This window comes from Amblyomma americanum, chromosome 7 (assembly GCF_052857255.1).
Source record: "Amblyomma americanum isolate KBUSLIRL-KWMA chromosome 7, ASM5285725v1, whole genome shotgun sequence".
NCBI classification, from domain to species: domain Eukaryota; kingdom Metazoa; phylum Arthropoda; class Arachnida; order Ixodida; family Ixodidae; genus Amblyomma; species Amblyomma americanum.
In genome coordinates, this window is record NC_135503.1 from 10,817,245 (window position 1) to 10,829,756 (window position 12,512).

Here is a 12,512-nt window from a genome sequence, read left to right on the forward strand (position 1 = left end):
GCTCCTTTATTGTGGTCAAACAGGCTAAAAATGGGCAATGGAGAATGTTAACTTACACTGAAGGCATATAACAGCAAAAAGGTTTCATATTTTTGTGTCATCATCAAGCCACGTTTCACGCGACCCATTCGCGCGCGCACTCTTAGAAAGGAGAACAGAGACAAGAACACCCGCCACCGAAGTCACTTTTGAGTCAGGTAACAGTCAAGGGGGGGGGGGGGGGGGTCATTCGGGCGAGGCTACAGAGGCCCCGCAGCTGCCGTTGCCTTGGCCACTGGGTCCTGCACGGCACACTGCTGCTGCTGTTGTTGCTGTTGTTGTTGTTGCTGCTGCTGCTGCTGCTGTTGTTGCTGTTGCTGCTGCTGTTGCTGAGCTGCGGCTTCACCCAGAAGGTTGCGAATGTTGAGCCCTGGCTCGAGGTGGCAGCAGAAGGCCTTGCCGCATGTTGGGCAGCCCGGGATGCACAAGGGCACTCTCTGCTGTTGCTGCTGCTCCTCAGAGCAGCCCGGCTGCTGCGGTAGTGGCTGCTGCTGTTGCTGGGGGGCCTGCTGCTGCGGGGGCAACTGCAGGAGCTGTGGAGCGTGGGTACGGCTGTGTCGCTCCAGCTGCACTTTCTGGCGGAAGGTCTTGCCGCATGGCGAGCAGTTGAAGGGCCGTTCACCAGTGTGCGTCCTCATGTGGCTTTCCAAGTGGGCCTTCTGGTTGAAGGACTTGCCACAAGACGAGCAGACAAACATGCGCTCGCCAGTGTGCGTCTTGATGTGACGCTCAATGTGCTCCTTGCGAGTGAAGGTCTTTCCGCAGGCCGAGCAGCTGAAGGGCCGCTCCCCCGTGTGGATGCGCACGTGGCTCTCCAGGTGCACCTTCTGGCTGAAGCGCTTGCCGCAGTGTGGGCAGCAGAAGGGCCGCTCCCCTGTGTGGATGCGCATGTGGCGGCCAATATGCTCCTTGCGCCGGAATGCCTTCCCACACACAGTGCAGCTGAAGGGGCGCTCACCCGTGTGGATGCGCAGGTGGTTCTCGAGGTGGGCCTTCTGGCAGAAGGTCTTGGCGCAGGTTGGGCACGTGTAAGGTCGCTCCTTGGGCTTCGCCAATGGCTCCACAGTGCGTGCCGTTGCGGTCCATGGCGCACGCTCGGTCACAGCCATGTGACCAGCCACGTGTGTGTCCAGCTGGTTCTTCTGGCTGAACACAAGGCCACAGAAGGAGCAGCTCCAAAGCAGCTGGGTGGCACCTGCAGGCTCTGTGTGGCAGCTACGAACATGACACTGGAGTGCGGTGACGTCACCAAAGGTCTCGCCACACACGCCACAGCGCTGGGGTGAGGGCGGTGCCACTGTCGCCACGGTGACCACCCCTGGGCCTGGCTTGGGGGCCTCGAGGGGCTCAACCACCTCTTTCTTGTCGCAGACAGTGCAGTTGGAGCGGCCCTCGGCATGCAGGACCACATGCTTGCAGAAGTCGTTCACTGAGGTGGTGGCAAATGGGCAGAGTGGGCAGCGGTGTGTGGTGGCTGCAGACGGATCCACCATGGAGGCCGTGGCCGTCGTCGCCACTGGTCCCTTGTGGAGCCGCACCAGGGCCTTGGACTCCTTGGGTCCCTCTGCAAAAGACGGGATGCGAGTCAGGCGAGCCAGGGCGCCCCAGCCGAGGGAGCAGCGAGCGTGTTACTTGTGGGGCCGCGGTTAGTGGGTCGGGCATGCAGGCGGGGATGGGGTGGGGTGGGGAGGGTTCACTCTTTTTTTTTTATGAGAGAGACGTAGAGAGGGCGCTTGGGTCTGTGTGCGTGTCTGCGTGGCAGGGGGGGCAGCACCCACCTGTGGGCGGGGCGTGGGTGCGCGCGTGGCGCTCCGCGTGCTCCCTCAGGCGGAAGGTGCGCTGGCACGTGGCGCAGCTAAAGGGGCGCTCTCCAGAATGTATGGTCAGGTGGTTGAGCAAGTGGGCCCGCTGGCCAAAGGGCTTGGCGCAGACAGAGCAGCAGAAGGGCCGTTCACCTGTGTGTGTCTTCATGTGCCGGCCGATGTGTTCCTTGCGCCGGAAGGCTTTGCCGCACACGTGGCAGCTGAAGGGCCGCTCGCCGGTGTGTATCCGCACGTGATTCTCTAAGTGTACCTTCTGACTAAACGACTTGCCGCACGTGGCGCAGCCGAAGTTACGCTCCCCCGTGTGCATCTTCAAGTGCCTCTCTACGTGCTCTTTGCGGCGGAATGCCTTGCCGCACGTGGGGCACACAAAGGGCCGCTTCTTGCCCCGGGGCCCCTCGGCGGTCGGGCAAGAGGACGACGAGCAAAGGGGGGGCTTACCCGGCCCGCCATAGCTAAACACCTCCGGTGGGGCGTGCGTGCGCATGTGCCCTTCCAAGTGCTCCTTATCCACGAATATCGCCCCACACACTGCACAGCTGAACAGCCGGCTGGCATGGCTCTGCATGTGCTCGTCCAGCTCCTCCTTGAGGGCAAATGCCTTGGCGCATACCCCGCACCCGTACAGGGTCACTGCCGTCTCCTTGCCGTCTGGGCACATGCCGCACGCCGCCACCACCGCTGCTGCTGCTGCTGCAGCAGCCGCTGCCTGGTGCTGCTGCTGTTGCTGCTGCTGTTGTTGCTGCTGCTGCACAGCCGCCACTTGGTGGAGGGCCACGTGCTTGTTCATCTCGTCCATGTTGTCCGTGGCAAAGGGGCACAGCGGGCAGCGCGGCTTCTCCTCTCCGCCTTCGGCCATGCCTGCAAAGGACCCCTCATCAGACCCGAAACCCAGCCCCCCACACAACCCGGCAGCATGCACGTGTCTGTGGTGTGCGTGGAGCAGAGATATAGAAAGGAGGACGAGACTGACCGGTTTGTGATGGAGGTGGCTTTATTGCGCGCTTAGGTACAGGGTGGCACGAACGGTGGCGGAGCGGCCGTCGTCGGCTGGGGGGCGCACAGCGGTAGGAAGGAAGTGGGCGTCTTCTTGTGGCGATGCTGGGGCTGCTGCTGCTGCTGCTGCGTGGGCGGGCGGGCGTGCGTGCGCAGGTGGCGCTCGACGTGGGACTTCTGGCGGAAGGACTTGCCACAGGCGGCGCAGTGGAAAGGGCGCTCACCTGTGTGCGTGCGCATGTGCCGGTGGATGTGCTCCTTCTGGCGGAAGGCCTTTCCGCAGGCGGCGCAGGCAAAAGGGCGCTCGCCCGTGTGGATGCGCACATGGTTCTCCAGGTGGGCCTTCTGGGCAAACGCCTTGCCGCACGTCGGGCAGCAAAAGGGTCGCTCGCCCGTGTGCGTGCGCATGTGCCGCCCAATGTGCTCTTTGCGGCTGAAGCTCTTGCCGCAGACGGCGCATGCAAACGGCCGCTCGCCCGTGTGGATGCGCACATGACGCGCCAGGTGCACCTTCTGCCGGAACGACTTGCCACACACGGCACAGGCAAAGGTGCGCTCGTCCGTGTGCGTCCGCATGTGCCGGTCAATGTGCTCCTTCCGGCCGAAGCTCTTGCCGCATGCCGAGCAGCCAAAGGGCCGCTCCACAGCCGGAGGAGCAGCAGAGGGGGGCTGTTGCTGCTGCAGCGGGTGGGGGGCGGGGGGCGGCGGTCCCAGCAGCAGGCGCAGCCCCTCGGGGGGCCCCGGACAGGCCCTCAGGTGCGCCTCCAGGGCACCCCGCTGGGCAAAGGCCAGGCCGCAGAGGCCGCAGGCAGCGCCCCGCCCCGCCCCGCCACAGTCGGGAGGGCAGAGCGGGCATCGGGTAGGGGGGACGCCTGCGGGGGGCAACACAGCGGGTAAGCCTCTCTAGAGCTCCTTGGCTGGGAAGAAGAGCGGCTTGGCCCCCTTGGGCGGCTGGTGGGTGCGTGCATGGCGGTCCACGTGCGACTTCTGGCGGAAAGCCTTCCCGCACGTGGGGCAGGCAAAGGGCCGCTCGCCCGTGTGGGTGCGCATGTGCCGCTTGATGTACTCTTTCTGGCGAAATGCTTTCCCGCAAGCAGAACACCGGAAAGGGCGCTCTCCCGTGTGGATGCGCACGTGGTTCTCCAGGTGCACCTTCTGGGAGAAGGCCTTGCCGCAGGCCGTGCACAGGAAGGCCCGCTCCCCCGTGTGGATGCGCACGTGCCGCTCTATGTGCTCCTTGCGACCAAACGCCTTGCCGCACGTGCTGCACACAAAGGGTCGCTCGCCCGTGTGGATGCGCACGTGGCTCTCCAGGTGCACCTTCTGGCTGAACCTCTTGCTACAGGTAAAACAGCAAAAAGGCCGCTCCCCCGTGTGGGTGCGCATGTGCCGCCCAATGTGCTCCTTCCGGCTGAAGCTCTTGCCGCACACCGAGCAGGCAAAGGGTCGCTCGCCCGTGTGGATGCGCACGTGATTCTCCAGGTGGACCTTCTGGGCAAACGCCTTGCCACACGTGGCGCAGCCAAACGGTCGCTCCCGGCCCTCGCGCGCCGCCCCCCGGCCGCCCCGACCCCCCGCTGCCGTGGTCGCCGCGCTGGTGGACAGGACCCAGCCGCCGTGGCAGGCCCTCTGATGAGCCTCCAGCTGGGCCCGCTGAGGGAAGGCCGCCCCGCACGCCTGGCACGCCGCCACATGCGCACGCAGATGGCCCTGCAGGCCTCCACTGTCGGCGAAGGCCTCCCCGCACACGCAGCAGCTCAGCTTGCCCGTTGCCGCAGCCTCCGCCTTGGCCCCCAACAACTTGTCGCACATGGAGCAGTTGCCGCGGGCGTCCGTGTGCACGCACATGTGCTTGCAGAAGTCAGCCACCGACTCGGTGGCGAATGGGCACAGTGGGCAGCGGTGGCAGCTGCTGGGGCCGGCCTCCGCCATGCGCCCTGCAAGGCAAGCTCCCTTCACCAGGGGCGCCGGCGCCCGCCCTGGTGCGGTCGTGGTGTGCCTGCCTCCGCCAACCAACCAAGGAGCCGCTGCCGCCGGACAAAACGCGCTTGTCTCTGCCGTCGCACGACAACCAAGGAGGGAAAAGAAAACGTAACAAACAAGGAGGGGGGAGGGAGTCTTTCGCTTATCACGCGGGTGTCGCGATCGTCTGCTTGTGTGTGTGCGCATGCGGCCCACCCGAGGCAACCTCGCACCACCACCATCACCAAGGCACGCCACCACGGGCCACAAGGGAACCAAGCCCGCTCGGCGGGACACTTACCGGGTGTCGACGTGTCCGCTGCCTGGTGCTCCACGGCCGCGGCCTCAGCAGTCCCCACCGTGCCAACGCTGCTTGTCACAGGCACCCTGCGGCAGGCAAGAGTCTCTCAATCTCCGAGCGACAGTTCAAGCAGGGCTGCTTTGCCACAACAAGATAAAATTCCAAATTAAAGTTGCACTACTCTTACAACAAGGGTAGAAGAGTGTGAAAACACATAGCATTGAATCAAGGACTGCGTGCACTACTTGCTTCTGTCATGCCATGATTTAACATTTCTTTAAATTTGGGTGACAAGAACATGTTCGTGAATCGAAAAGCCTATGCAAACAATTGCAAGATCTCAAGTGGAGTATGCGTCTACCATTTGGTATCCCCATCAACCCCATTTAACCAATTGCATTGATTCCCTATAAAACAAAGCACAGATTCACTGCCCACAACCGTTCATACTTGTCTAGTGAAACAAGCTTTCAATTTGGTATGGTTTAATGTCTCAAAGTGACTCAGGCTATGAAGGACGCTGTACTGGGGGGCTACAGATAATTTCGAACAACTGGGGAAATGCAACCGCCACGGCCGGGATCGAACCCATGTCTTTCGGGTCAGCAGCCGAGCACCATGACCACTGCACTACTGCGGCGGCAAACAAGCTTTAGATTTCTTACCCCATAATACTATGAGATCAAATGACTGCCCGTGTTTTATGCATAACCTGTATCATGGTTAGTCTTCCTTTAGCCACAGTTTTCCTCATCCAGCACACCATATATTATCACGCTAGAATCACCCTTTCAAGAATAACATTATCTTCACCATACACCAAGAAGTTTAGATATTCACCACTCCTGACAGTCGTTTCAGATTCTAAGAGCTCGCCTACAGAGGTAACAGCAATCTCTGACCACTCATCCTTTGTTCATGCCCTTGAAATGTTGTCACATTAAAAAAGTTTTGTCGGTGTGATAGAATATGTATCCTTGGTATTTTTACAGCTATGCTGTTTGTTGAGTGCAGTGAAGTATGCGTATACAGATCGCGTAATTTGCAAGTTTCTGTCTTGCTCTCCCCACCTATAAATTCCCGCTGGGGGCCTTAAGCGTATAAATAAATTCTGGCCAAAGCAGCAACCCTTAAGTTGTCACCTTGCACCTTTGTACATGGCAATAGTTAGGTTAAATGGGATCTCAGTGATATCAGGATGGTGCACCACATATAGCGTTTACCAAGCTTTCACAGGGAGGGTGGCTACAAGTCTATTAGATTAGATGAATTGAACAAACAGGTTTTTGCTGCACTACTCGTCCACTAACCAACATAGCAGCCACAGTGACGACAGCGCAAGCCATAACTACAGACGATGCATGATTTTGAATGTCAACACACAAAAAAAGTAATTCCTTCTTTTTTCTTCTGTCGTAGGCGTACACTCATACTTTTTACAGCATGCAACATTTCCCGGGGCCCCCTGACGTACTGCATGCACTCAACGTTTCTTAGCCATTGACTAATGCAGCACTACCCTTCCCTAAAGCATCTCCTGCATTCAAAAGTTCTCATCCTGCATTCCCCAAATCCTGCACACATTACAGGCCTCGAGAAATCTTGACGCACACAAAAGGTGCAACCAAAGTACCCTAGATAAAGTAGACAAAAAAAGAGAAATAACAGCAGCCTTCGTAAACGAATCATCTACATAGCTGAGTAAAAAGAAAGTTAAACTGCATTAGGCACATGATATATTGAAAAGGATGACAAGCACATTCATAAGGTATTGTTTTGGGGAACTGCACGTGGGCCATAAGAGACACTGCAGTAGACAGCTCCGGATTACTTTAGAGAACCTGAACATAGAGCACCAGTCAAGTGCTGATTTCTGTATTCAAGAAATACAGACACCAAATTTTTACTTCATGTTTTGTTCTTTGTAATGATGCGTAATACATTATAGTAGGATACTCCACTGGCCAATTGTAACAGTAAACGAAACCAGCTTTTTAATGTGTGACTAAAATATACAAGTCGGATAACAAAATTGTAGAGCTTATAACTTTTCCTTGTGATAAGCTTCCTGTTTATGTAACAGGGAAAGATTCAATAATGGACTACTTTTTTGTTGTGGAGGAATTCTGTGCTGCAGCCCTGAATGCGGGCGGAGCTTCACTGCAGACTCAAGTTGTATCCGACTATAGTATGCATCAATCCCCATGTGATATTTGCCTATGACCAGTATAAAGTTTGTTACTAAACTTTTCTCTCATGCTGTTTTGGTTTCAACAGCCAAGTGATGTGAAGCATAAAAAACTGCGACATAATCACTGCTTATTCATTCGTTATCATTCCAGCTCATGAGGAAATTAAAACTGAGGCAGCATATATATCACAGTGTCTTGATGCCTCACGGCACCTATGCTAAACCTCCACATTAGAGCCATCACCTGTAGAAACAAACAGCATGAAAGAAAAGATTCGATTATAAATTATTAACCAGTCATAGCTAAATAATGGTGACCCATGTATACCAATTTCTTGCTTATCATTCAAAGAAAACAAGAACAAAATTTGGTGTCTATAGTCCTCTACTAAATTTATTAATACTGTACATATAGACATGGACACAAAATACCAATAAGGAAGCTAGCTAAGGCTTTTATTAGAACTTGCAAACAAATAAGTGTTTCGCTTCTGGGCTGCCTATGCAGGGTGTGGGAAATCATGACGGCTTGTTTATCGCGCTTTTTCAAGTTTCAATAGCTTTCCTTTCCTGCCTTTCTTGAATACAATGCGCCTATGCTGATGCGGCAGCTTTAAATTTTAAAAGTAGAAAGTTGCGCTAGTCTCTGTCGTCTTGCTTGTGTAGTGCATCTATATGTGCATAAAACCATACAGTAAAGTACCGTGCTTACGCAAAAACTGACGAAGTGCAATGGGCCTCGTTTCAGGCAATCAAACATGTCACCGCCACTTCTATGTCAACCCCTCCCACCGTTGAGAAATTTAATGACGCGGTAAAATGTGCCCAGCAATACACTTAAGAACGCACCGTTAACAGTGCGTGCAGTTGTTTTGTTATGTGTGCGTGTTCACTTCCCCTTGCCCCGCGGCACACAGAAAATGCCGCGAAATTAACTCGGAATTAGGCCTCCGGGGACGTCCTCGCTGCGCTGTCAAGACTTACCCGGAGCCGCCGTTCAACGACAGACCTGCGATGGAAGAGCCTTCTACCAAACGCTGCGCCGGCACCCTCAAGGCAAGACCTGCAAACATCGCGACGCCGATCGGTTAGCCCGCTCGCAGCACGCGCCACAACGGGGCTCAGCGGCAGCGGACGGGCCGCACGACGCGCGACCGCCATTGGCGCGGACGGCATCACGTGAGCGCCAGCCGCCCAATCGTCGGCGCCGCCGACGGGAACAAAGTGAGGGAGAAGCTTCCATTGCCCGATCCCTCCCTGTCAAAAGGGCCGCTTCTTGTCAGATGCCCCGATCGAGCATTTTTACCCGCACCGACGCGACCACTCATTAAACATGCGCCACACAAGTTTCATGTCGTCTTTCGCAGCAGTGGCACAGAGTCGGCGCGAACCAAGCGCACGCGACGCCAGCACACACCTCGCGACAGCTCGCGATAACTATAGACTCAAATTGGGTCAACAATTACGGCCTGTACAATGTGGCAGCCAAAGTAAAATAACCAGGCGCCCGTGCGTGCGCCATCCTCAACGGTATTTTCCTGCTGGCTAACCTGGCCGCGAACGCAATTGCGGCAACGCAAATACGGGAGGGGTGGGTATATGGCTCACGCCGTGGCGCCTGAAGCCAAGTTCGCAACGTAAGCCGGGCTAGGCTAGGCTGCCTCGGAGTTGGCTCACCTCTGGCGATTTTTATCCAAACTCTTCCGCCGGCGCGCCATGAAGGAAACAAGTGGGCCGCTGCGGCCCGTGGCAGACCCGAGCCGGCGGGCCGCAGCAGCAGTCGGGCCGCGGCCCGGTGGCACGCGTGGAGAGAGAAAAAACATCAGTGACGCGCTTTCTTGCGAGGGAAGCGTTCATTGTGTCGGCGGCCCTCACTCACCGCCTCCATCGCACAGCACAGCTCGCCAAGCGGGAAACAACAAACGGAGGAAAAACACTGGTGCACTCACTCATCGAGTTCGTAACCATCTTCTGGATTCATAACGAATCCCTGGACTTCTCGCCGTGGTTAACAACTTGCCGACGCACCGAAACTTGCTGGAGAAGCGAAAGAAAAAGGCCTAATTGTCTCCCTCGCCCAACTTCAATGGCAACTTGGGGAAGCGTAGCCTCGCCCCAGACAATCCAAAATGTCCTCTCTCGCCGACCCCGCGGGGATTTCGCGGGGAGGGAGACCTAGCCTCGGAACCAGAGCGCTTTTTTTGAGTGTGCGCTATTCAAGATGGCGGCGTCCGCAGTTTCTGTTCAGCGTCGGGCGACTGCTTTCCTGCTCTGCGTTGGACGCCGCAGTTCGAGGCCAGTGACAACCACATTCACGCGCGAACCGATACGGCGCTTTCTCAGCCAGGACTCATCCGAAACGAGCCGTAAGCATCGGCGAGAATTTTTTTTTCTTATTTGAATCAGCTAAAGTTGCACTACTACGTGCTCGGACGTACGCAGGACTTACGGACCGCAGGACGAATGCATACGATAAATGGATCTTGGCATTTTACAAGAAGTATCCCAAAGGGCAAGTTCCAGACTTCGCACCGTAAGTCTCAGCGTGTCTTGTCTGTGGGGTTACTGTTGCCAAGCATAGGTGTTCTGGCTTCGAATTGGAAGTTAGGATTGCGTGTAACGATTCGACCTTGACATTCGCTAAAGCAGTCTATGCTTTCATTGACAGTACAGCTCATCTATCGAATCTCCTGGTTTTCCTTCTGCGCAGGTCTTCCGTGATAGAGAAGACGCGCAACAAGGCGCGCATCCACCTGAACCTTGTCATAGCTGCGTTGACCCTGCTTGGTGCTTATATCGCCGCTGCCTGGGGCCGGCGACGACATCAGCGCGGCGAAAGTGCCACCAAGATGAACCTAGATTGGCACGCAAGTCAAAGCAGCTCGCAGACGGCAGGGAAATAAGTCTTTATTCTCCTCTCCGAGGCTCTATGTACACAGGGGTGGCGGGGCCCCGGGCAAATAAATACAGCTTTTTTTTTTCCTCTTTCATTTCTCTCTCTCTGTGTGTGTTATGTACAACAAGCAGCAGCGGCGGACTAGCGTCGGGGCGGCGGGCCCCGTCAGAAGCGGTAGTCGGCGCCCTCCGCGGCCGGAGCCGGGCCGAACTGGAACTGGCCGCCCTGTGCGGGCGGCGCGATGCGCGAGTCCTCCTCCTCAGTGCCGAAGTAGTGCTCGATCATCTCAAACGCTTTCTGATAGATGTCGGCGTTCTCGTGCGACTGCAGGAACTCGATCTTGTCCAGGCCGTAACACTCCTCCACAAGCACGGCGTACGGATTCACGCGGCCGTTCTGCGCGTCTTGGGCGCCAAGGCGCAGGATGTTGTCCAGTCCGTTGAGCGCCACTTGCACCACCTTGGGGTCGGCGGCCGTAAGCAGGTCGCAGAGCGGCGGCACGCAGTCCTGCTGCACCAGGAAGCGCACCTGGTCAGGCGAGCCACCCGACGTGGCGTTAGTGATGGCCCACGCGGCCTCCTTCTTGGTCTTGAGCTCGGCCCTTGACAGCACTTCGACCAGTACGGGAAAGATGTTGGCATCGATGACGGCCTGGATCTGTTGTCGGTTGCCGGCCGTGATGTTGGACAGCGTCCAGCACGCCTCCTTGCGCACAGACTCCTTTTGCGACGACAGCAGGTGTAGCAGGCAGGGCAGCGCGTTGCAGTTGAGCACCACCTGCGTCTGCGCGTCGTCCCCCGTGACGATGTTGCCGACGGCGCGCAGCGCAGCCGACACCACGCCCTGGCTGGCATGCATCAGCAGTTCCACCAGTCTCCTGCACACGCCGGCGTCGATCACCGCCTGGATCTTGTCGTTGGGGCCGTCCGACAAGTACGACAGCGCCCAGCACGCGTCGGCCAGCACGTCGAAGTCGTTCACGTAGAGGAGCCGCGCCAGGAGCGGCAGGCATGGCTGCACTTGCTCGAATCGCGGCGGCGGGTTCTTGCCCCGGCACAGGTTGGACAGCGCCCACACAGCGTTGCGCGTCATCGAGGTGCGTGTCGACTTGCCGATCAGCTGCAGCAACGGCATCAGGATGCCCTGGTCGAGCACGTAGTCGCGACACTCGGGCGAGTCGCCGGCGATGTTGCCCAGCGCCCAGACGGCCTGCTCTTGCACATCTTCATACTCCGAACCAAGGAGGCGCACAAATACTGGCACTGCGCCTGCCTCCACCACGCGCCGTGTCTGCAGAGACGTGCCCGAAGCGATGTTGGTGAGCGCCCAGGCGGCTTCGAACTGCAGCGTGCAGTGGTCGTCCCGCTGCAGGAACTCGACGAAGCGCGGCACGATGCCAGTCTCGATGACCTCGTCGATGGGCGGGTTTGGTTCGCGCGACAACAGCTTACGGAAGCGCTGCGTAGCCTGCAGCTGCAGCTCGGGCGTGTCGGCGTACAGCTGAGCCACCATCTCGGCCGTGACTCCAGCCCGCTCGGGCCCGGCGGCGCCATCTCCGTCAGACTCCGGAGCCCCCAAGTTGCGCCGCTTGCACAGCTCGCTCTCGCGCTTCAGCTTGCGTAGCTGCACGCCTTCTTCCTCGCGCCGCCGCCGCAGCTCCTGGGCGTCGAGGCCAGCGTTCTTGTAGCGCAGCCGGTGGCTGTTGCCGCTCCCCGCGTTGCCGCCGCTCGCCATCGTCGGACCTGCATGCAACAATCAGTCGGACCTCAGTGCCTGCGTAGGCTTAGCGCCCTACTGCGAGATGGGCGCCAGGCTGGCCGATTTTGAACGAGCACTCAAGCCGTGACCTTTCCCGTCCCCGCGAGCCCACCCATGCGGCCACCCCGCCGTCTGGTTACGCTTACTTCTAAGGAACGGGATGACTCCACCGGTGTCTACGCTAGGCCTTCAGACGTCGTCGTCGTCGCAAGTAGCCTTTGGATACTGCCAGTGGCCTGGCGAGCCGACCACAGAGAGCAAGGCGCGACGTGAATACGCGTAGCTCTTCCGAGGAGCTGTCCGCTCATCGATAGTGAAAACTAATAGGTTATGCACGATACGAGTGGCCGTTTTCCACATTTGCCGAAAAATGTAAGTACAACCCCGCATACCTTTTAATTTCCAGCACAACGCAGATTCCTCCGTGCACCCACAATCTGACCGAGACGCATTGTGGGTAGACCACCACTCTCTCACCGTTTGTGTAAACTGTATTGCTTCCAGTAAGAAGTAACTAATTATTAGCTCGTAATTCTGTTGATCTGT

General features: G+C 57.6%; 3 protein-coding genes across 4 annotated transcripts; 1 reads left to right on the forward strand and 2 right to left on the reverse strand.

Annotated features, from left to right (window-relative positions):
• Nucleotides 1-97: 97 nt before the first annotated feature.
• On the reverse strand, nucleotides 98-9,429 carry LOC144096946 (uncharacterized). Its single transcript, XM_077629751.1, has 7 exons — nucleotides 9,262-9,429; nucleotides 8,297-8,375; nucleotides 5,122-5,207; nucleotides 3,764-4,795; nucleotides 2,873-3,730; nucleotides 1,818-2,723; nucleotides 98-1,603 (listed from the first exon to the last, which is right to left on the reverse strand). Exons 1-7 carry the CDS (start codon nucleotides 9,278-9,280, stop codon nucleotides 240-242), a joined length of 4,344 nt encoding a protein of 1,447 aa, XP_077485877.1. The 5' UTR covers nucleotides 9,281-9,429; the 3' UTR covers nucleotides 98-239.
• Nucleotides 9,417-10,302, forward strand: LOC144098483 (UPF0389 protein CG9231). Its single transcript, XM_077631169.1, has 3 exons — nucleotides 9,417-9,678; nucleotides 9,755-9,845; nucleotides 10,023-10,302. The coding sequence occupies exons 1-3, from the start codon at nucleotides 9,534-9,536 to the stop codon at nucleotides 10,213-10,215; spliced, it is 429 nt and encodes a 142-aa protein (XP_077487295.1). The 5' UTR covers nucleotides 9,417-9,533; the 3' UTR covers nucleotides 10,216-10,302.
• Nucleotides 10,204-12,483, reverse strand: Kap-alpha1 (karyopherin alpha1). 2 transcript variants are annotated; one of them, XM_077631154.1, is made up of 2 exons: nucleotides 12,359-12,483; nucleotides 10,204-11,950 (listed from the first exon to the last, which is right to left on the reverse strand). In XM_077631154.1, exon 2 carries the CDS (start codon nucleotides 11,940-11,942, stop codon nucleotides 10,374-10,376), a length of 1,569 nt encoding a protein of 522 aa, XP_077487280.1. In that variant the 5' UTR covers nucleotides 11,943-11,950; nucleotides 12,359-12,483; the 3' UTR covers nucleotides 10,204-10,373. The 2 variants fall into 2 exon arrangements, with proteins under 2 accessions (XP_077487280.1, XP_077487281.1); XM_077631155.1 differs by having other exon boundaries at nucleotides 12,113-12,380.
• Nucleotides 12,484-12,512: the final 29 nt, after the last annotated feature.